General features: G+C 41.8%; 1 protein-coding gene across 4 annotated transcripts in view; it reads left to right on the top strand.

Moving 5' to 3' along the window:
- Positions 1-6,092: 6,092 nt before the first annotated feature.
- DENND5A (DENN domain containing 5A) overlaps positions 6,093-20,590 on the top strand; it is a gene marked incomplete at its 5' end in the record, with an annotated part of 66,297 nt that continues 51,799 nt past the window's right edge. For all 4 annotated transcript variants that reach the window (XM_084263563.1, XM_084263562.1, XM_084263561.1 and 1 more), the window contains one exon: positions 6,093-6,201. In XM_084263563.1, coding sequence (XP_084119689.1) covers positions 6,093-6,201 — 109 coding nt within the window. The remainder of the gene's footprint in view (positions 6,202-20,590) is intronic.

Genomic DNA, 20,590 nt, shown 5'->3' with positions numbered 1-20,590 from the left:
AAAATAATACCATAATATAATAATGGTGCTCACTCAAACAATGGTTTTTTGCAGTACTTTAACTACAGTGATATCCTCATCCTGATTGTTTACTTGTATTTATTAGTGCTGTGTGGATTTAAATACTTGAACCTACATCTGCTTTACTAACTGGATTAACAAAGTTGAATTGTCACATCATTCCCTCCTGTCCTCTGCAAAGTTTTATTCTGAGAGGATATAGGAAGAAAGAGAGCAGGTTAAAATCTTTATTGTGGTTGGCTGATTATTTTGAAATTCTGATTTTAATTGTTTGTTGATTATTTTGCCAATATTTCACTTGCGTAGATTTATCCTGCCAATTTAACTAAGTGCTCATAAGGATGTAAAAATTTCAGTTCTCAAGCAATTTTAAAAATGTATAACTTAAAGCAGTGTAATACTACCATTTCTCAAGTGATATGTAAAGAGTCTAAATTTCTCCATTGCAGTTCAATTAGCTAGAAATGTCAGGTACAGACTGGTGCAGCTCTTATTGAAGAGCTGATTCCAAATAATGTACAAAGCATCACATAACAGAAGGCTCACGTGCTAGTGTATATGAAGTTGAAAGGATGATTCTGTTGTGTGGTGGGTGAGTCAGGATCTGGCAATGGGCGACCAGCTTGGATCCACCTTTGGTAGAAGTACATCTGTTCTCTCAATAAGGTATGTGATACCTTCCCTCATCTGCTTGTAACTGTTGTCGTTTGTTGTGTTGTCAATGGAATCCTGTAACGTGAAGCCCTGATCAGCAAAGAACTGGGGTGTGCAATGGAGTCTTGCCTTACTGAAACCAGTGCTGCTTCTGTGCTTGAAGTTGGTGCCCTTCAAGTATCTTGCTGGAGTGGGAGCTGACACGCTCAAGGGTTTAGTTTGTATCCTCCTGTTAACTCATTTGAAATGTAAGAGAACAGTTCATAAATGTGATAATGTGAAAGGTACTGGTACCTTCAAAGGGTTTTGTTCTTTTTTGTAACATAATGTTAATTGACTCCTTCATTTCATCACAGTATTACATGTAAATACATAGTAAATATTATTGATACACTATTTGTCTTTTATTTAAATCTGGGCTGCACAGTAAATTGTATTTTTTACATAGGTGTATAAAGGAATTCATATCACTTCTGTTCGCAGGTTTATTGTAAGAGCATTTATCTTTGGCGATTGTTTCCTAATTTAGAGTTTATTCTAAAAGTGTACTTTATCAGCTTTTAAAACTGAACAGTGACTATTTTTTTATTGCCACAGCTCTAAATCTCAGAGGTCATCTACCCAGGGGTTCTATGCCATAGTAAACTTAAGTGTGAGTTTAGCGCTCTGAGCAAATGTCTTCTGGACTCTTGAGTGTGAATGTGCTGTAGATTTACAGCCCACTTTTTTGTGTAGCTAACTTTTCATGCAGATGAACTCTCAGAACAAATTGCCTACTGCTCATTATCCAGTGGCTTTTCTCAAAATATGCCTCAATTTCTGGTTAATAACAATGCTGCTGGGAAATTCCTTCTACACTGCATAAAGCCTGTGTTTAGTGGGACCTTGACACTAAAGAAGGAATTGAGCTCTGGTTCGGTTTAATCTGAATCATACTATTACTTGGCATTTTCACTAAGTTCTATTTCACTGTGTAGATGGAGTTGAGCTATGTTACTGCAGAACCTGCTCTGTTTCAGCCATAGACTGGTTTCCCGTCATGGTGGCTAAAAGCCTTAAGACCTTAAAAAGGTTGAAAATATGGTTCTTTCCCTTTGCAAAACCTTTGTGGTTTGCTTTTTTTTTTTAACTTACCCCTTCAGCTGCCAGGGACCTCAGGCAGTTCCTACCCTATGAGGACTACTTCTGAGGGTTGTTAAGAGTAAGGCCTTGTGAAAACGGCAAAAAAGCATTGTGCTGTGGAATGCTGTACTGACCTGCTCTTTCTTTTTGAGAATCCAGCAAGTGATCCAAGAGACAGCCATAATATTTTGACAGGAAAACAGCATCTACCATGAAGCAACCTGGGAAATCAGGGACATGTAGCTTTGTTTTTTAATTGCAAGGAATTTTGAGCTGTTAGGTGACCTGTTTATCTTGGCATTTTTTTGTGATACCTGCATGACTTCATTACTAAATGTTTCGCCATTTGATAATAAAGCTATTCTACAAAACATGAAACATTGTATTTTTGTGTACAGTGAAGCGTGCTGAACTTCCCACTAAGCTTATTTTTTTATTAACCTGTTTAAAAGGGGTGAGTTCTTAAATTTTAGTGACTGATTAAAAATTAAACTCAGCTGATACATCTGTAGAGGATGTTAATTCTGTTTCTACCTTTATTTCAGAACACCTGAATAAAATTCCTTTTCCATCTGAAATTTCTTGTCTACAACAGCAATTTTAAAAAGTTTTCCTATTTTGTGCTGGAAGGCAACTAGGTGTAATTTCTTTTATCTCCTTAAATAGAAGTATTTGCATAATTGCTTTTTTTCTTTCTTTGGCATGAATTCACGATGGGAGGCTCATGTGCGAAATCTGTAGTTACAGTTTCATTCATCTTCCCTGAATGTATTGCTATGTCCAGTTTATGGAATTCTTTTGCTTTGTGCCTTGTGTAGAAAAGAGGTTGAAGGCTTGCTGAAAGGTTCAGAGAAAAGAAGAAAAATTAAAAATGACAATTTTGTCTGTAAAACATTAGTGAGCTATTGGACAAAGCCAAAACATGTTTGGGGTTGTTTTTTTTTGTTAGGCATCTTTGAAGATTTTTTTCAGGTGTTCCTGAGGCGATTTAGCATGCATAGCTTCTCTGATAACCTAGTTTTAAGACAATACTGAAATGCAGCACAGGTTGCTCTGCTTTGCACTAGAACTGTGTGCTGCAGTCTCATGCCACGCTCTCTACTCTGGATTAAGCTGAACAGCCACCAGAATGGGCTTGACCAGGAAGATGATCAAGGACTGGGAGGCCAAGCAGTTACTGCAGGTTTGCCTTTAGAAATGTAAGGTTGAACTGAAGTAGACAAATTTGAGTGCTGCTGCTGCAGCAGTGACATTCGTTGTTGAAACAAAACGGAGCAAAAGAGGAAGACAATTTCTTTCAGCAGTGTTTTTTTTTTTTTCTTCTTTCATTATTGTGAGTAATAACTCTGGAAGCTAAAGCATAAAGCACAGACCTTCTAGTGAAACACCTCCATTAAATGTTAGGTTTGGCTCAGTGAACAAATACTGTCCTGGAAGTGTCCCCTGTGAGTGCCTGTCCAGTCCGTAGCACCCACCACACAGCTGGTGCCAGAAAGGGGAAGTCTTAACTACCCTTAAATATATCATGAACTCTTTCATAATGTGAGAAAATCTTTTTTTTTTCAAGTTTACAAAATAGGGGTAACCCCTGAGGCTGAAAAGGTCAAATTACAGAAAGCTTTCCCTTTGTCATAAAGATCAAGTGTTATGGTTATAACTTCTGTATTTTCTTTCGCATTACAGTCCTTGAGCAGTTCTATCCAGTAATCAAGTTTGCAGTGTTTATTGTACTTGGAAAAGTTCCATGCCATGAAAGTGATTTGAGCCACTTTGTCAAAGAAAGGTAATAAGTTGTGTCAGCATTTTTTTTTAAGAATACAGGGTAGATATCATAGTTGTAGTAGTTAAAAGATACTGTATCCAGTCAGTACCCTCACAACTGTAGTGATCTGTTGTGCTTTGAGCTCTGTTACCTTTCTGAGCTTACCTGATCTTGAGAAGGAGTTGCATGGAAGAAGGGCAGGTATTGTATTTCACACTTTTTCAATTCTCTGAGCAATGTTGAATGAAACTGAAATCTGTTTGCATTTCTTACTGCTTATTAAGTAAACTTTTCCAATAATAATGGTTGTGATTGTGGGCAAAATAAGTCTAAATTACCTAGTTTGAGGAACAATCAAGATGTGTTCATATTAAATTGTCTTCATTATTTTTAAAATACTTTATTCTCCTCAGTTTCAGGCTTGAGTTTGAAAACCTCAGACTGAAAACAACAGCTGAATCAACAGGGACAGTCTTGCCAGAGACAATAAATCTTATAAATCACTTCCTATTTGCTAATATGTCTTTATGATTCTGTGACTAAACAGTCATAGTTTCCACAGGTTTCACAGATCTGTCAATGTCATAAAAGAATATTTTCAAGAATTCATAGTGTAGTTTAAAGTGTCATTGCCTTACCTAAGAATACCTAAGTCATTTACAATGTTTACTGACAAAATTGCTGTAGTTTGGGTGCTTCCTGTGATGGGAACATTGCCCAAGAAGAGTGACAGTGTAAAGCTGGGTGCATCAACTGGATGCCTAGATTCAAGTGAGATGACTGTAAGAACTGTAGAATGCCACCAAATTTGTCAGGCACAATTTGCCCTTAGTGAGGCTGTGTTGGTTGTCACCAATCACCTCCTTATTTTCCATGTGCCTTTCCATAGTTTCCAGAAGCATCTGTTCCATGATGTTGCCCAGCACAGAGATAAGACTGACTGGCCTGTCATTCCCTGGGTCTTCCTTTTTTTCCTTTTCAAATATGGGAGGTTATGCTTCCCTTCTTCTGGTCAGTGGGAACTGCACCAGATTGCCACAACTTCCCAAATAGGATGGGTAGTGGCTTGGCAACTTCATCTGCCTGCTCCCTTAGGACCTGCAGACGATGTATCATCATGTTGCAAGGGCTTGTGCATCTTGTTCCTTAGGTGGTCTCAGACCTGATCTTCTCTTACAGTGGGTAGTTCTTCATTCTCCCAGTTCCTGCCTTTGCCTTCTGCAACTTGGGTGGTGTGGCTGAAGCGCTTGTGGGTGAAGGCTGAGACAAAAATGTTACTGAGCCCCCCAACCTTTTCCATATGCCTGGTAATTAGGTATCCTGTTTCCTTCCAGAGAGGGCCCACATTTTGCCTCATCTTCCTTTTATCACTGGCCTACCTATAGAAGCTTTTCTTGTTGCTGTTGATGTCCCTGACCAGATTTAATTCTGGGTTATCTAGTCCAAGATAGTAAATGTAGAAGACTTTAAAGTTTTAATTTCTGTTCTTATAAGCCCTACAAGATGGGGAAGGATTCTAATGTGAAAGCCACAACTGGAGAAATGAGAGAGATGATGAAGGGGAACTGCTTACAGACCTAATTTTAGTTTAACAAGGTTATCCTAGGCCCCTCTGGTCAGTGGAAAGATGTGCTGTCAACTTGGAAGGTGAATACATGTTACTAGTCCCTCAGTAACTTGGTTTGAAAAATTTCTGTTCTTCCCCTTTTCACAAGGGTTGTTTTCCTTTCCATGAGGAAGGGGAGGGAAGAGAGGGCAGAATTCCACTCAGCTGTGCAAACCCAACTGTTAAGTCATGGCTGTAAATTCAAATAGAAAAACCTCACTGCTACATCCCTCCAGCACCCCCAAAAGCACTTCCTCTGCGCCCATACTTTCTCCCTCACGACATAATCCAGTTTCAGGGTATGGCTGCTCCATAAAGCGGTGCAGCAGCCTTCAGGGAGTGGGGATGAGAAGCTGCAGGTGACAGAAGACTTTCAGAGCACCACAACACTAAACCGTGCTTTGAGCGAGCATCCCCTGGCAGAGCCTCCTCGTCCCGTTTATCTACGGAGGGGCCAAAACCTCTCGCTGACCGAGGACAACCTTCGAGGGGAACTCGTCAGCCACCGACAGAGAGGGCAGGGCTGCTGCTTGGGGCACTCTGACCGCCTCCCCTGACGGCTGCCCGCCACCTCACCATCCCCTCAGAGAGGTCAGGCATCGCGAGCCGCTAACGGTCACCGCGGCATCTGCCCCTCCGCCCGTCCCCCGCCTCTGCGCGCGCACCTCCCGCTCCCCCCTCCCAGCTGGACCAGCAGCATCACGTCATCCCCCGAGCTCAGGGCGCAGGCGCAACATTGCGGTTCCCCTGCCCGGGCCGCCCCCCCGCAGGAACAGCTGGGGGCTGTACCCACAATGCCGTGCGGCGCTGCCCGCTCCGCTCCATCATGGAGGCGGCCGCCGCAGCTGGCGCAGCTGGCGCAGCCCTGTCGCCCGCCGCCGCCCGGCCCCGCACCCCCTGAGCCCCGCGCACCCTCCGGGCTGCAGCATGAGCGGCGGCAGCGGGGGCGGCTCCTCGGCACCCGGCCGCTTCGCCGACTACTTCGTGATCTGCGGGTTGGACACCGAGACCGGGCTGGAGCCGGACGAGCTCTCCGGTGAGTGGCCGCGGGAACGGGGGCCGGCGGCGGCCGTCAGCGGTGGGCTCTGTGGTGGCGGCGGCTGCGGAGGTGGGACGACAGCCCCGGAGGCAGGGTCTGGCCTCACCGCCTCCCCGCTCCGCGGATCCCGGGCGCCGTCTCGGGCGGCTCCGGGGCACTGCGCGGGGAGCCGGAGGGAGCCGCCGGCGCCCCCCCGCCCCGGGCAGCGGCGCTTGTGCCTCGCGGCAGCGGCGCCTCGGGGTCTGTGTCGCTGCCCGGGGTGCTCGACGAGCCCAAGTGCCCGGCTGTGCACAAGCGCGGCTTTGTAGAAGTGCCGAACTTCTCAGGAGCCCCAGCAAAGTACCGCCTTTAAACGGCCCTTTCCCAGGGGCGGCTGCGTGGTGGCAGCGGTGGCAGCCCGCCTGTGCCTCCGGGGCCGTCTGCCGTGCCGGTTTTCGGAGGGTGGCTGCAGTTGGCAGCTTCTGGCCGGGTTCCTGGACGTTTGGAGCGTGCAGGTAGCCTTGATGAATTAGATTTTGGAGAGAAAGCTGAGATTTTTTTTGCTTGTTCGCTATTAGGTTTTGTTGTAGCATAGGGTAAGAATTCTCTCCCAGCAGTATGAGGAAAGAAGCTGGATTAGGAAGCAGCTTGTTAGGTGAGAGCGTTCACATCAGATACCCAGCTCAACCACACCGATCTGCCCCGCAGCACTCTGCCAAACCCGTATTGTTGAGGTTACAAGTCTGATCTTTGTTTTAGCAGTGCCTTGGTTCAGCTTCATCGGACTGGCTTCAGTCAAGTTAGAGTGTTGCTTAGCAGCTTTACCTGCTCAGAAATAAACACATTTCACGTAGACTGACATTTGTGGTGTTAGAACTACCTTCTTACATTGAACTCTCCTAAACTTTGGCTGTGATGCAAACTTTCCTTTTATTGACTCCAAATAAAATGTCTAATCCTTTTTTCCCTTGTGCTGAGCAGTGCCTTATCCTAAAAGAGTCCCTGTTTGTCCAGTGTTAAAATAAATGTAGACTACAATTTGAGACTTGATGAGTGAATACAGTCTGCTCTATAATGGCACCTGAAATTGCAGCCTCAATTTAATTCAAAAAATCCAAGAGAATGCAGTACAACTTCGTTGAAGAATATGTGAGCTTCCACAGATTTTTCTTGATTAAATCACAAGTGGTCAAATTTTCTAGATCAAAAACAGTTTCTGATGTCAATTTTGTTATTTGTTTACTATATATATTTGTGTAATCTAGTGTAAGGCATACTCAGTAGTAGTTCCAGATTTTGATAGGAACATGAATCACTCTCCTCACATAATTAAATTTAAAACCAGCAGTGTATTACTTTGAGCTAGCTATCTAATAGTAAACTGGAAGATATCGGTGCCTCCTTATAACTGTTCTGGCAGAGCGCACAGTTCTGAGAGCTGGAGCATGATGTTCTTTCTGTGTTTGCTTTCTCTGTCAAGGTTTACATCTGTAGGATGTATAACTGTACCATGCGGTATTTCTTGGAGTCTGCTGCTCCACCATGATACTGTAATGGTGTTTTGTGTGACAAGGTGTTGGTTTTGAGGGGAGGGAACAGGCTTTTGTATTTATGGGGAAGACTGTTTTTTTCACTATTTGAGGAAAGAGTTTAAAAAAAGGGGGGGGGGGGGAGGCAAGGGGGAGGAGACAAATTTATGGTAACATCACAGTGTATGAGCTAGCTGGAATTCCAGTGCATTTTCTTGAGTTTGTTGTGTTATTAATAATGCATTATTGTGTGACTGATAATGCTTTCAAATTGTGTCTCAGGTTATAGCCTCTTTCAGTGGCCACTGATATAAATGGAAAGGGCCTCCGTTGATTTCAGTGGGTTTTGGATAAGGCTTTGAAACACTTCGTACTTCCTGGAAGGCTTTCTTGTTTGAATGAAAGGGTCATTGTGCACTGTTGTGGGGTTTTATTTCCCCCCCTCTCCTCCTTATTTCTGTGCTGAAAAATAAATTCTGAATCCTTCTACTGTTGAAACTATTTGCCTCACTAGTGCCCATTGTTGGCACTTGAGCTGGTTGGGTGCAGAGGTGGGGAGCAGGATGCTTCCCCAGCACGGTGAAACCAGGCACAGCGAGTCTCTCCAGGGCTTTCCTGCATCAGGGCTGCCGGAGCTCAGCCTGGCATGATGTCATCGCCGCCCCACCGCTGCAGACAACTGGCGGTCGCTGCTGGGGCCCCTGGGGATGCTGCCGGCAGACTTTGTTCTCACCAAGCTAATGAAATGACGTATTTCAGGTATTCAGCCGTGATATTGAATATACAGCGTTTTCCGCAGGCTTGAAAACGAAGCATGAGCCCATGAACTGGTGCTCGGTCTAGTTACTTTGCTTGAAGAGACCCCTCTGAGAGCATTTTTTCTTTGTGTTTTGGAAGCTTACTAAATAGCACAGCTGTAACACTTTTTCACAAAAAAGTTGGCTGACTGATGAAAAATGCACAGTATGTATATAGATATGTGTTTTCTTTTAATATAGTGAGAAACACTGTATTTAGGGCTCTGTTGTTAGCATAGTTTAAATATATCATACTCTTTATTGCTAGGGATTTTTATATCCCCAAATTCATGTGATCTGGTTATCTGGGCTTCCTTTCTTATTTTGATAATTGTGTTCCCACTGGGTGACCTGTTAAGTGGATTAAAACCAAATTAATAGGTGGTAGTAAAACAAAGTAAACAAAAAACAAACAAAAAAACCCAGCTCACTTGCTGAGCTGGACAAGAGAGGAGCTGAGCCACGTTTTTCACATTTCTGGGCGGTGGTGATGTGCAATGATGATAGAATACTCTTTATCTATGCTGCAAAGTTCTATTAGAGATACATTTCCTTCACAGAGGAAATCACAAAATGTTTGAGGTTGTAAGTGACCTCTGGAGGTCATTTGGTCCAGATCTCCCCTGGTGAAGCAGGGCCAGTTGCCCAGGGCTGTGTCCAGATGTTATTTTAGTATCTCCAAGGATGGAGACTCCACAATCTCTCTGGACAACCTGTGACAGTGCTCAGTCACCCCTACAGTGAAAGTGTTTCCCGATGTTCACTTGGAAGTTCCTGTGCTTCAGTTGGTTCTGATTTCCTCTGGTCCTGTCGTTGAGCACAACCAAAAAGAGCCTGGCTTCATCCTCTTTGAACCCTCTCTTCAGATATCAAAGTATATATACATTTATAAGATTCCCTGCTGAGCCTTCTCCTGCGGGCTAAACAGTCCCAACTCTTAGCCTTTCCTCACATGAGCGGTGCTCCGGACCCTTAATCATCGTCCTCGCCCTTTTCTGGACTGTCTCCACTATGTCTACGTCTGCCTCATACTAAAGAGCCCAGAACTGGGCACAGGACTCCTGCCTGGCCTCACCAGTGCAGAGCAGAGGGGAGACATCACCTCCCTCAACCTGCTGGCAGCACTTCGACTAGTGCAGCCCAAGGTTCCGTTTGCCGCCTTTGCAGCGAGGGCACGTTGCTGGCTCATAGTCAGCTTGGTGTCCACCAGGAAGTAATGAAATACACGCAGAAGATTTTTGGTAGTTGATGTAATATAACTGACTGTAATGCTTCAACGTGATGATAGGATTTCTTAATTTAGATTGTATGACTGTGCCCTGGAAAGATAATGAGAATGAAGTAGTGCCTCATCTCATCTTTCGACTGGAGTCCCTTCTGCGTTCAGGTAGAGTTAGATGCAGTCTGAGTGGTGGTGGGAATACTTGTGCTATATGGAGCACTTGGAGTTCTTGTTCTGAGTTCTCTTTCATTTAGGACTTTGCTTCTTTTTCCTCCTCTGTGGTGTGTTAGTTTTTAACAAACACTTGTCAATAGAGTTTGTTTATTATGGAGTGGCAAGACGAAGGATCAGCTTGTGATTGTATTACAATTAGGTCTAATTGTAGTCTGTGAGTCGCCATTACAAAATGCAGAATTTGGACCCAAATATCTGGACACCATATTCTAATTTTCTGCCACACATGCTGCAATATACTGTCTCGGATGTCATATCATAAATATGATAGTAAGTGTTACAAAGGAAAAATAGTTAAAAAAACCCAACAAATGCTTATCATCTATGAAGAAACGGTTGATGATTTGATAATGGGATTGTTTTTAAGAAGTCTTATTCTGGAAGGCTAAGGCCAGAGACTAGTCTCTGCCACCTGCATTTCTTTCTGCCTTTTAAGATTTGGTCCCAAAATGAAGTTATTCAGTAGATGGACTTGTGTTCCTTTTGGCAAGGTCCTTGTCACGGTGCTTTGAGTTGTCTGTCTGATCATGAGCTTCATCCATAAAAGAAGTGAAAATGAGTGTTAGGTGAAGCTCCCGTGCCCAGGAAATATCCTTCCTGTAGACACCCTTCACGTGCCTTTTCAGAATGCATGTTAGTTCTCCTTTCACTCTATTTGTGATAAGGTGATACCATTTTACTTAGTCTCTCATACTTTTTCTGTGTTTGCTGGTGTTGAGGCAAGATCTCTGTGTGTGCAGATTGTGTGGCATGACGTGACTGATGATGAGTGTGTATCTGTATGCTGGCTCAGTAACAGCTTTATTAGTGCTAGGCTCTGAAATTTGAAAGGAAGATGATGTATGGTGTATAGTATTCACCTAGCTCTGCTCAAAATTAATCTGACTATCTGATATTAGAGCAAGTGTTTCACCTCACCACTATACTAGAAATGTTGTCTCACCACATCCCTCTGTCTGTAACTGAAGCATTGCTATTTTTGTATTTTGTTGGCTTAGGATTTAAAATGACAGCCTATCCTCATACGTTTCCTGTTGGTAGGGTTTATTTTAACAATGTTCTGTACCAGTATAAACCATCACATATACGAACCGATAAATTGCTTAGTATTTCAGAATTGGGGTAATAGTTTCCTTTGGGGTAATCTATATAGCAGTGTTCTTACCAGCTCCTGTATTAGTTTCCAAGTTGAACAGATTTTTATTTTGCCTCAGAGTTATTTGTAAGGGATAGCTAAAGGGAAAGAGCAGGAAGAAGAGCAAGCTTAATTTAAGTTACCAGATATCCTTTTCTGGCTGACACTTGACTTGTTTTGTATTTTCCTCTTTTGGGCATTTTTATCTTGAGATTAAGAGATGGCATTTGGGGTTGGAGCCAGCTGTGATCTTGCAGTGAAGCTCTTCTGCAATACTGTTTATTCCTTGTGTAAATAACGTGAGTAAATTAGTAAATTTCTCTCCTTCTGCTATGGTACAGTAGTAGTACCAACTCTTGCTGCAGAAGTAATTACATTGATGGGAGCCATTGCTTGATTTTTCCAGAGGCTGAAGTGTTCTGTGACTATTTTGGGGAGGGGTTGATGTGGGGTTTTTTTTTCCCCCTACCTCTTTGTCCCAAGTATGGATGATATCCATGCAGACTTCTCACAGTTCCCTAATGCTGTGCCTTTTCCCTTGGGGGATTCATTCTGAGACTGAAAGGGAGCTTTTTCAGTTTCTTTGCTTCTCTGGGATTTCTAACCAAGGTGCCCACTCTGTGGGGGGCCTCCCAGTAGCACCACGCCTGAGACCACACACCATTTTCCCATAGGTCACTGTGGATGGGCACTAGATAGCAACAACTTTTGGCTGGTCTTACACTGGCACATGTGAAACATTTTAATCTGGATAATAGTTTATTCCACTCTTCCCTGCCCCCTCTATCTTTTCCCTAGAAGCTGGAGCTGTTTGCCATGTTTGAGTGCCAAAAAGATCTTTTGTCTCTTTGGGAACTGAGGCAGACGTGCTAGGGTAGCTGATATGTAGAATAAAGAGCTGATGTAAGGGGGAAGCAGCTGTACTTTGCTGAACTACATTTTAAGCCACAGTTTACTAGGTGATATTTACTATAATGCCAATCTTGTGAATATTGTATTTGTATTTTAGGTTAAACTGAGCTGTGTGCTTTACAGAATTGTCCTCTCAAAACCCTCTAAACTCTGAACTTTTTCCACCCTTCAGCGTTTAGTTACAAACTTGGCTTATTTGCAAGGGTCTTAGGTAAGGTGTGGGGGAGGGAACAGGTTACAGGCTCTTGATCTGAGAAAAATGCTAAAACAGTGTTTAAAGAGTCAAAGTTTACAAGTCTGACTTTTGAAGCCTCTTAAAAAAGCTGTAGGAATCTCACCTTATTAAACAGGCACACAGAGATGGGTTGATTGGGCTTTTTGTTCCTTTGGGATTTTTTGTGGTGTTTCTTCTTTCCTGTTTCTTTTGCAAGAGAAAAACCACACAAAGAAAACATTTTAAATGGATTGTATATGAAATACTTCCATTTGCAAATAATAAGCCACTTGTTTTTCCCCCTAAATTTTCAAATAATTGATCCTGTAGTAAAAAACCCAGTCCTACTGTTTTTATCTCCTTTTGACTTAGCCAAGTCCTACTTGAGTGATCTTGGTAATGACTTCTCATACTTATCTTTTGAATTCCCTCCAACCTGCAGGGCTCACATAGCAGAAATAATGCACATGAAGCAACAATGTCAGAAGCAATTACTTATTGATATATGTTGTGCAGAAATTATTCTCTCTGAATTTCTTGACAACCCATTCAGATGTGTGGTTTGTAGTCAGGTTTGCAGCAAACTGGGATGTTAAGCCTGGGAGGCATGAAATTATATTGCTCAGAGAAATTATCAAGCATTCCAACACAAACTGATGAATGATTGAAGAATTTACTTGAAGTGCTTCTGTTCGAGACTTGTTTCTTAGTCTTTCCAGGAGAACGCTACTTTGCTTATGGTTTGATGAGCAAGAGACCTTTAGTTTCGAACTTTCCTGTAGAAGTGTAGAATATTGCCTTTTTTGTTTAGTGTTTTGGTTTTCACTGGTTGTATGATCAGTCACAAGTCAGCTACAATGTGTACCTCTGTATTGAGTCATTTACATATTGATACTGAAGCATTTTGAGCATTTCACAGATGAGTGATCTGCAGATAGATAACATGGCAGCCAAAAGCAACCTTTTCATTTTCAGAGGTAGCAATGTTTCAGTGTTTAACTGCGTGAGGGGAAAAAGGTTGGATTTACAGAAACATTCTTTCAGCACGACTTCAGGTGAGTTTGGAAAAGTGGTGTGTTTTTTGCAATTCCAGTTGCTGCTGCTTGCATCTACAGTTGCAGTCTGCTGTAGAAATGTGTGGTCAGAGATACTGAGATATCTACAATTTACTGATCTAGTGCATTGCTTCTGTTCTCTACAAGCATAATTTTTTATGAGCTTTTCTACTGCTTGCATGTATTACTTGTTCCTCCTTAACTTGCTATTTTCAGCAAGCTCACTTACCAACTGTTTTTTGCTGGTTTGGCTCCCCAAGTCCAGCGCTATCATTCTGAGCTGTCATCAGAATTGCACTGGGGAAAAGTCCCTGATGTAAATAAGGTTGGTGCCGTCTCTAACCAGCCTAAGACTGTCATGTCCCTTTCTGGCTTTTCTAAGCGTGTGGTCTGGGACCTTGAAATATGAAAGAATTAATTCCGAAGTTTTCCTGAAGGCTGTTGGAATTTCTGTTTAACAGGATCTCGAAAACTTCTGAGAAGGCATCTCAGTTTTTATGGCAGCCCAAGTCAAACGGGAGGTTGTGGTCTCCCTTTCCCTGTCCTTACCGCAGTTGTGTGCTCCTGCTGCCTCCTCTTCCATGCAGACTACCTGGCTCCATCACACTCAGTGCAGCAGGTTCCAGGGTGCAAGGAAAAAGAATGTTGGCATAGGAGCCCTGAAGCACAGCTTTCGGGGGGTATGTGTGTGTGTGTGTGTGTGTGCGCGTATTCAGAAAGGTCTTGAGACTGACATCCTTGTGGATGATTTGCAGAACACTGCCCTGACCTCTAAGGCACTTCTGATCCAACGGGCACAAGTTACTTACGCTCTGTGAGTGGCTTTAATGCCGTGAGGCCATCACAGGCAGTGAGCATGGGACAGGTGTCCCAGTGTTCTTGTCTCCCCGGGAGTGTGCCCAGTGCCCATGAGCCAACCTCCCTTCTGCAGAGGTCTGCCCTTGCCAATGGCTGCCCTTTCACAGGTGAGGCCTTATGAACAGGGCCTAATCTCATCTTGGAAAACCAAGGAATCTGGATGTATCCACTGAATGAGGTGAATTGAGGGTTCTTTTGAAATGGATTTCATGAGTAGTCCTGAGCTATTTATTCATGGGTGAGAAAGCATGCTGTGGGAGTACTTGTGTGGCGTATGTGGAGTACTTAGAGTTTTATATTTGTGTGTCTTTAACCCTTCATATAGTCACAGTTAAAACTATATATAACGTAAGGTTTTGATTTCTTTAAGATTGACTAGGGAGGGGATTTAACTTATCTTGGTTCTGTGGAACCATGAGCCATCATGCTTATTTGTGACTTTGAACAGAAGGGTGGTACAGAGTTGTAAGCGATGAGCTTGGACTTGTGACTTGTGGTTTCAGGGCTGAATAAAAGTACAAGGCTTTGTTCTTCCTATTCCAATAAAATTTTGTGTGGAAAACTGTTTTTTAACCAGTGTGAATTATGCTTTGTGAAAAGAGGAATGGTAAGCTTTGGTTTATGATATATGTATAAAGAAGGAGGTTTGAGAGAAGTGGTTGGTGAGACAATGAGGAAAGATACAGGCAGAGCTAAGACAAACTTCAGAGTTTGTCATACCCATTGACCAAACTGTCAGTACATCTGATTAATTTTCTAATTAATCACTTCTGTTACTGTACAATCACTTCTGTTTTAAAAATAGGAAAAAAAAAGTCAACCTACTTGATGACTTTGTTATATGGCATTTTGGGGGAGGGGGGATGAAGGAGAAGTCATTATTAAGATAGATTACTGCAAAACACTGTTTGCAGTAATCTTTCAAAGGTTGCAGTGGAACATACTGGATAGGACTTGTATACTGACGTGATGTTTTTGTATTTTGCTGACCTCTGGATGTCATTGGAACTGGCTTGAACAGCTTCATGTGTATTTTAAAATACAGCTTTCCCTTCCAGTGCCAAACCTTGGTAGTGTTTCAGAAGAATAGAAATACTTGGTTGAAGGACTGCACAGATGCTTCAATAACATTTGATTTGTGTGGTTTAACAGAGATGTTTCCATTAGTCCTCAGAGCTGGAGAGCAATGGAAGTGCAAGAAGTTGGGACACTTAACTGGATGGGATATGTTACTGTAAATGGACATCCACAGTGGTACAGGAGAGTTGGCTGAGGTAGTCTGTGCTTCTGTTTGCTCAGGCTTCCCTGGAAAAGGCTGACTGGGTTTGCCAGTCTTAGATAGCCATAAGGAGAACAGCTGATTTCTATTAAATATACTTAAAATGTTTTTTACCACTTCTGGTTTATATTTCTAGCATATGTAAAAGAATTGTATTCTGTCCTGAAGTTAAGCCACCCTTTTCCTTTCTTAGTGTCTTCTGTTGTGCCTATTTAGGACCTATTGTGTAATGGAAATGGCGTGCTTCTCCCCAACCCCCATGGCTGAGAACACGCCTGTCATTGTAATTTTGAGTGCTGCTTCTGTTGTTCAGTTGGAAACAGACCGAAATATCTTTCTGTAAGACTTTTTTTTTTTCTTGTGGCTAAAGCAGAAAAATATTTTTGTACAACAGAGCTGTTTCTAAGAACATGGCCCTGAAAATTTCTGCCATAGTCTTGGTTAAAATACATGCAGAGTAGTGACAAGAAGGGGGAGAAAAAAGAGGAAGGGTTTAGGATGCTTTTAAAGATGCAAGCTGAGGACTTCTGGGGGCTTTTTTCTTGTTTGTTTTTTAAAAAACTGCCTTAGATTCTTGATGGTTTCTTCTGCCACTTCCCTGCCGCACCTCTTCCCGCCTTCCTTGAAACGGTACTAGAAAAATAAAAACAAAGCTTTTGGTTTCCTGACCTTACAATCACAGAATGCAGATGTCCTCAGCTGTTTTTCTGTGGTGCTTTAAATTCATTGTTGCAGCATTTGAAACTGTTCCAGAGTGTCTGTGGCAATATGTTTTCTTATCAAGTAGATGAATGCTGATACTGGAGCGATGAATGGGTATCTATTAATTCCTAAATTTTCATTTGCTGTGGAGGGCTTGGAAGAATTTGTGCTATTGAAACAATAGATGGTCAAGAAGTTATTGCATCCAGTGGAGTTTACACTAAATATTCAGTTAGTGAAACAAACTCGTGTATTTTACTTCAGTTCACAGTGACGTTCGTTGTGTTACAATTCTTGAAACATTATAATTCTTGAATTCTGGAAAGGAAAAGAAAACAGGAAAACAACAGGACCTTTTATGGTTGACAGATTAGGGTTAACTTGTCTCTTTGTCCCTCTCATCTTTTGAGTGACTGCAGTAGAAAGAATTGTATTGTCCATTGAATGTTCATATGTATGTTGTATGCTGAAAAGAATGTGTTTCCATGGGATTGGGATAAGGGATTTTTACAAGCAAGTTTAGATTCCTTAGATGACAAACAGGCAAAAAAAAAAAAATTAAGAGCTTTTCATCACTGTAGTTATTTTCTTCCTTTTCTTTCCAATTCCTCTAAAGAAAGTCCTTTAACATTTACAGAAGAAGGATGGGACCTCACCCAACCTACCGTTCAGTTGCGGGAAAGATAGGTACCCAGGTGGAGGGCAGTGTCGCCATAATGCCTATGTGCACCTTTGTTTTAGAAAGGCGGACAGTGGACTCCCTTTGCCTACGAGCTCTTTGGTCAGGTAAAACGGAAGAGTGACTTGCATAAAGAAGTTTTTAGAGGAAGACCCAGATGTGATCATAGGCTGTAAATCTGTAACAAGTCCCAGTGATTGAACCCTCTCAGTTCACTGAAGGCAATGAATGAAACCCCTGACTCCAGCTGCTTAAACAGCAGTGCCACAATTGAATGAAAGCAGTCCTGAAGGCTTTCTTGTACGGATAACCTGATCCACTTTAAGAACTGTTAAAGTCCCAATTCCAGAAACATATGAACTGGTCTAGCCACCACTTCAGCTTGCGCTGTGCCAAGTGGCCCTGCCTACAGGGGAAAGGGGGGCTGGAAGTGCAGTGCAGAGGGTTTATGTGCTTCAGGATAAAAGGGAAGAATTACTTATTTTTTTAATGTCTGAGGAGGAGGCTTGCAGAGGAAGGGAGTCCTCTGTAATGAGAAATACGTGCAGCTCTGCTTAAGGAGGAGGAACCGGAAGGAAGGAAACAAGTCATAATCCGAAGGCATTTGTCTTTTGATGGAGTGGCTGTTTGCTTACATATTTGGCAGCTGTGGCTTTTCTTGAATCATGGTTTTTATTCCAGGAATTCTTGTTTAACAGACTTCATACCTTAATCTGCCAAACTTCAGATGTTTATTTCCTATATCGTAAAGGTTTCCTTCCCTACTCCACACCCCCACCCCCCCCCCAAGTTGTGTATGGTTTAATATTTGTTAAAGGAGGAACTGGAGAAACTTATTGTTTTGTTTTTAAACTTTGGCTAGTTATTAGTCTATTAATATCTCTCTAACTATGTATTGAAAGGACTTTTCATTAATATCATCATATGGGGTCCTGAAATCAGAACGGTATTGCCCTCCAGAAGGCCGTATCTGGGTTTTTTCTTTTCTTTCTTTTTTTTCCCCACTTGTCTTTTTTTTTTTTTTTATAAGGGCTAGAATTTATCAACAGATTGCCATCTCCTTTCACATCTAATGTGGTACAGGACATATAATTAGTTACATGTTGACTTATCCCAGTTAGGCTTTTAAGACTTGGATATAGAATATTTGACCATTTCCACTGGCAAGTGGAATTATGGCAAGTCTTATTTTTAACAAACCCATTTGCTTTTAAGACATTAGTTCATTCCTTGATAGTCTTTCCCATGCCTACGTGCATTTTAACCATGTAACCAGGTCAACTATTAGTCATCTGTCAGTTTGACTGCTCAAGATGTCCTGAAATATCTCTGAGTAGTTACCATCTCTTTGCCCCAGTGCCCCTCTTTCCCCAGACTGCTCTCATCTGCTCCCTGTTTTCCTCTTTTCTACAGTGTGGGCTCCAGAATTATGCATACTGTTTTGCCAGCCAACTATTTTTATTTAGACTTGGATCATGAACTTTAGAGCTGGAGTAATTTTATCTTCATTAAACTTAATTATGTACCTTGATATCTGTAGCTCGATTGTGTGCATTGGAGAATGACTGCTGGCTGACATGGGAATCCTATCGCTATTTGTGACGTTAGCTGCTGGGTTTAGATTAACTTAATTCTAAATCTGTTGTGGACTGCTGCTATTCTTGCATCTTTGTAAAAAATTTAGACTTTTTCCCAGGGTGTTATAACCTTTGACAGGAATTTTATTGCAGTTACTGTCTTACCATGCAAAACCCAAGAATGAGTGTGTTGGGTTTTTTTTTTTTTCCCCCACGAATGTCCTATGATGTCCACTTTCACCTAAACATTTATTTGGGCTTCATTATGTGTTTTTATTAAAAGGAGGATAGAATTAGGCTGGTCTCTGGATAATGTTTGATTCATGCACTGTTCACATCCCCTTGTTGACTGGTCAACCCACATTTGGGAAAACATCAAGTCCATGGCTGTCGTAGTCATCTCAGTTCAAGCCACCACCCTGCACAATTTGGGGTGACTCTCACCATTACAAGATCCTTTGAACTCTGGTGTAGAAAGTGTGGAGGTAAAGGCTATGGTTATAGGGTTCTACGGGGTATCCTGAATCCTGAGTTCAGTTTCTCCAGTGTGCTGTGTAGTGCCGGAAAGCTGCCTTAAGTGTATGGCTCATAGCTTCTGTTGTTGGTCCAGACTCTAATCGTTCTTATTGATTTAATTACAGTGATATGACTGTTTCATGTGGAAGCTGTTTTATATTTGCTTCATTACAAGGTTAATTTTAGTGGCAGCAGGATTTGCATGTAGAGCCTCTGTATGCTGACAGATTCCTGTAAGAGTGTCCTTATGTGGAAAATATAAAGTTAATGCTTTGATTTCATGCTAATGTATTTTTTATTTGAAGATATCATATATAAAATTAAGTGTACACCAAGACAAAATGATTTGAATGAATAACAGGCTATATCGCTAGAATTAATGAAAAAGCAGCTTGGCAGGGTGAAGGCAACAAGCCAGAATTAGTAGAACTTTCTGGGTGTCTTTGTTTTGTGATGGTTTTGAGCATATCAGTGGACTTGAAGAACAAATGGAGATGGCAGTATTAATAAGTCTTTAAAATCAATGTTGTGGGAATTGAAGTTCTTTTTATTGGGCACTTTTTCTGGTAACTAGGGTAGTTTCTTCTGGCTACTTCTTTAATGTAATGGAAAGGAAATTGAGCTGACTCTACCTCTGAAAAAGCTGCTCAAAGACTTTTTTCTAGCTAGTATGCAGGGATAACGAAGTTCCTGTACAGTTTTGGTCTTGCATAATTTTTAGAGTTGCACCACTGCAGTTTCTTTCTAAAAACTAAAACCAAATAATGAATTGACAGCATATATGAAAGGCTGGGATTAAATTTTTAAAAAGCAAACTTTGTTTACTTTGTTTGCAAAGTATCCCTGGGATCTTTTTTATCAAGTTTGCCCTAGCAAATTAAGGACAACGAAGCTACACGATACTGTTCTGTACTAGATAGAACTCTTGCATGAATGGAAACTTCATGGCAGAGTGTGGGTTACAAAGAATGATTGATTGATCTATTGAAGAGAAGAAAAAATATCTAGGGTTAGAGGCATGCTTATAAAGAAACAAAGTACTAATCAGGGGAAATCGAATTATTACAATCATGTAAACATTTTCTTTGGGAATTGCATTAGAAGTTTGCAAACAACCCATCTGGGTATGTGCTGCTTCTGTTGCTGTAAGCTACCTGAAAGGACATCTATGATTGGCAGGCATAGCTGGAATTGGCAGTGTATGTATGAAGAGGTTTCAGTACAAGTCTAGCTTATTTCGTGGCCGCACATGAAGGTTTGACAGGAAACATGTTACTGCTTGTCATGGTTGCGTGCACCTGGTAATCGTGATAGCAACTATAAATTGCACTCCCCCAGGGTTCAGGTTGTAAACAAAACTTTGCAAATGGGGTAGTCAAAAAAGGGAAGAGAGTGGAGCGGGGGGAGGTGTGTCTGTGGTGGTAGGGTTTAAGTCTGAATTTCCAGGCCTTTAAAAAGATCATGTGTTCCTCTTTCATTTTGCTGACAATTCAAAATTCAATCTGTTTTGCTTGTACTAAGTCCACTTTTCAGTTGAAACTTGTAATTGTTTATATATTGGGGGGAGGCAATAAATAATTGAAACTGTAAGTTGTAAAACCATATTACTTTCCTATTATGTGTTGGGAAGACTCTTTTTTTTGTTGCTGGTTTTTTCCCTGAGGAGGAATATGGAGAGCAGGAATCAGGTTTTTTCTC

This window comes from Gallinula chloropus (genome assembly GCF_964237585.1).
Source record: "Gallinula chloropus genome assembly, chromosome: 4".
Lineage (NCBI taxonomy): Eukaryota > Metazoa > Chordata > Aves > Gruiformes > Rallidae > Gallinula > Gallinula chloropus.
This window is presented reverse-complemented; position numbering and strand designations above follow the sequence as displayed.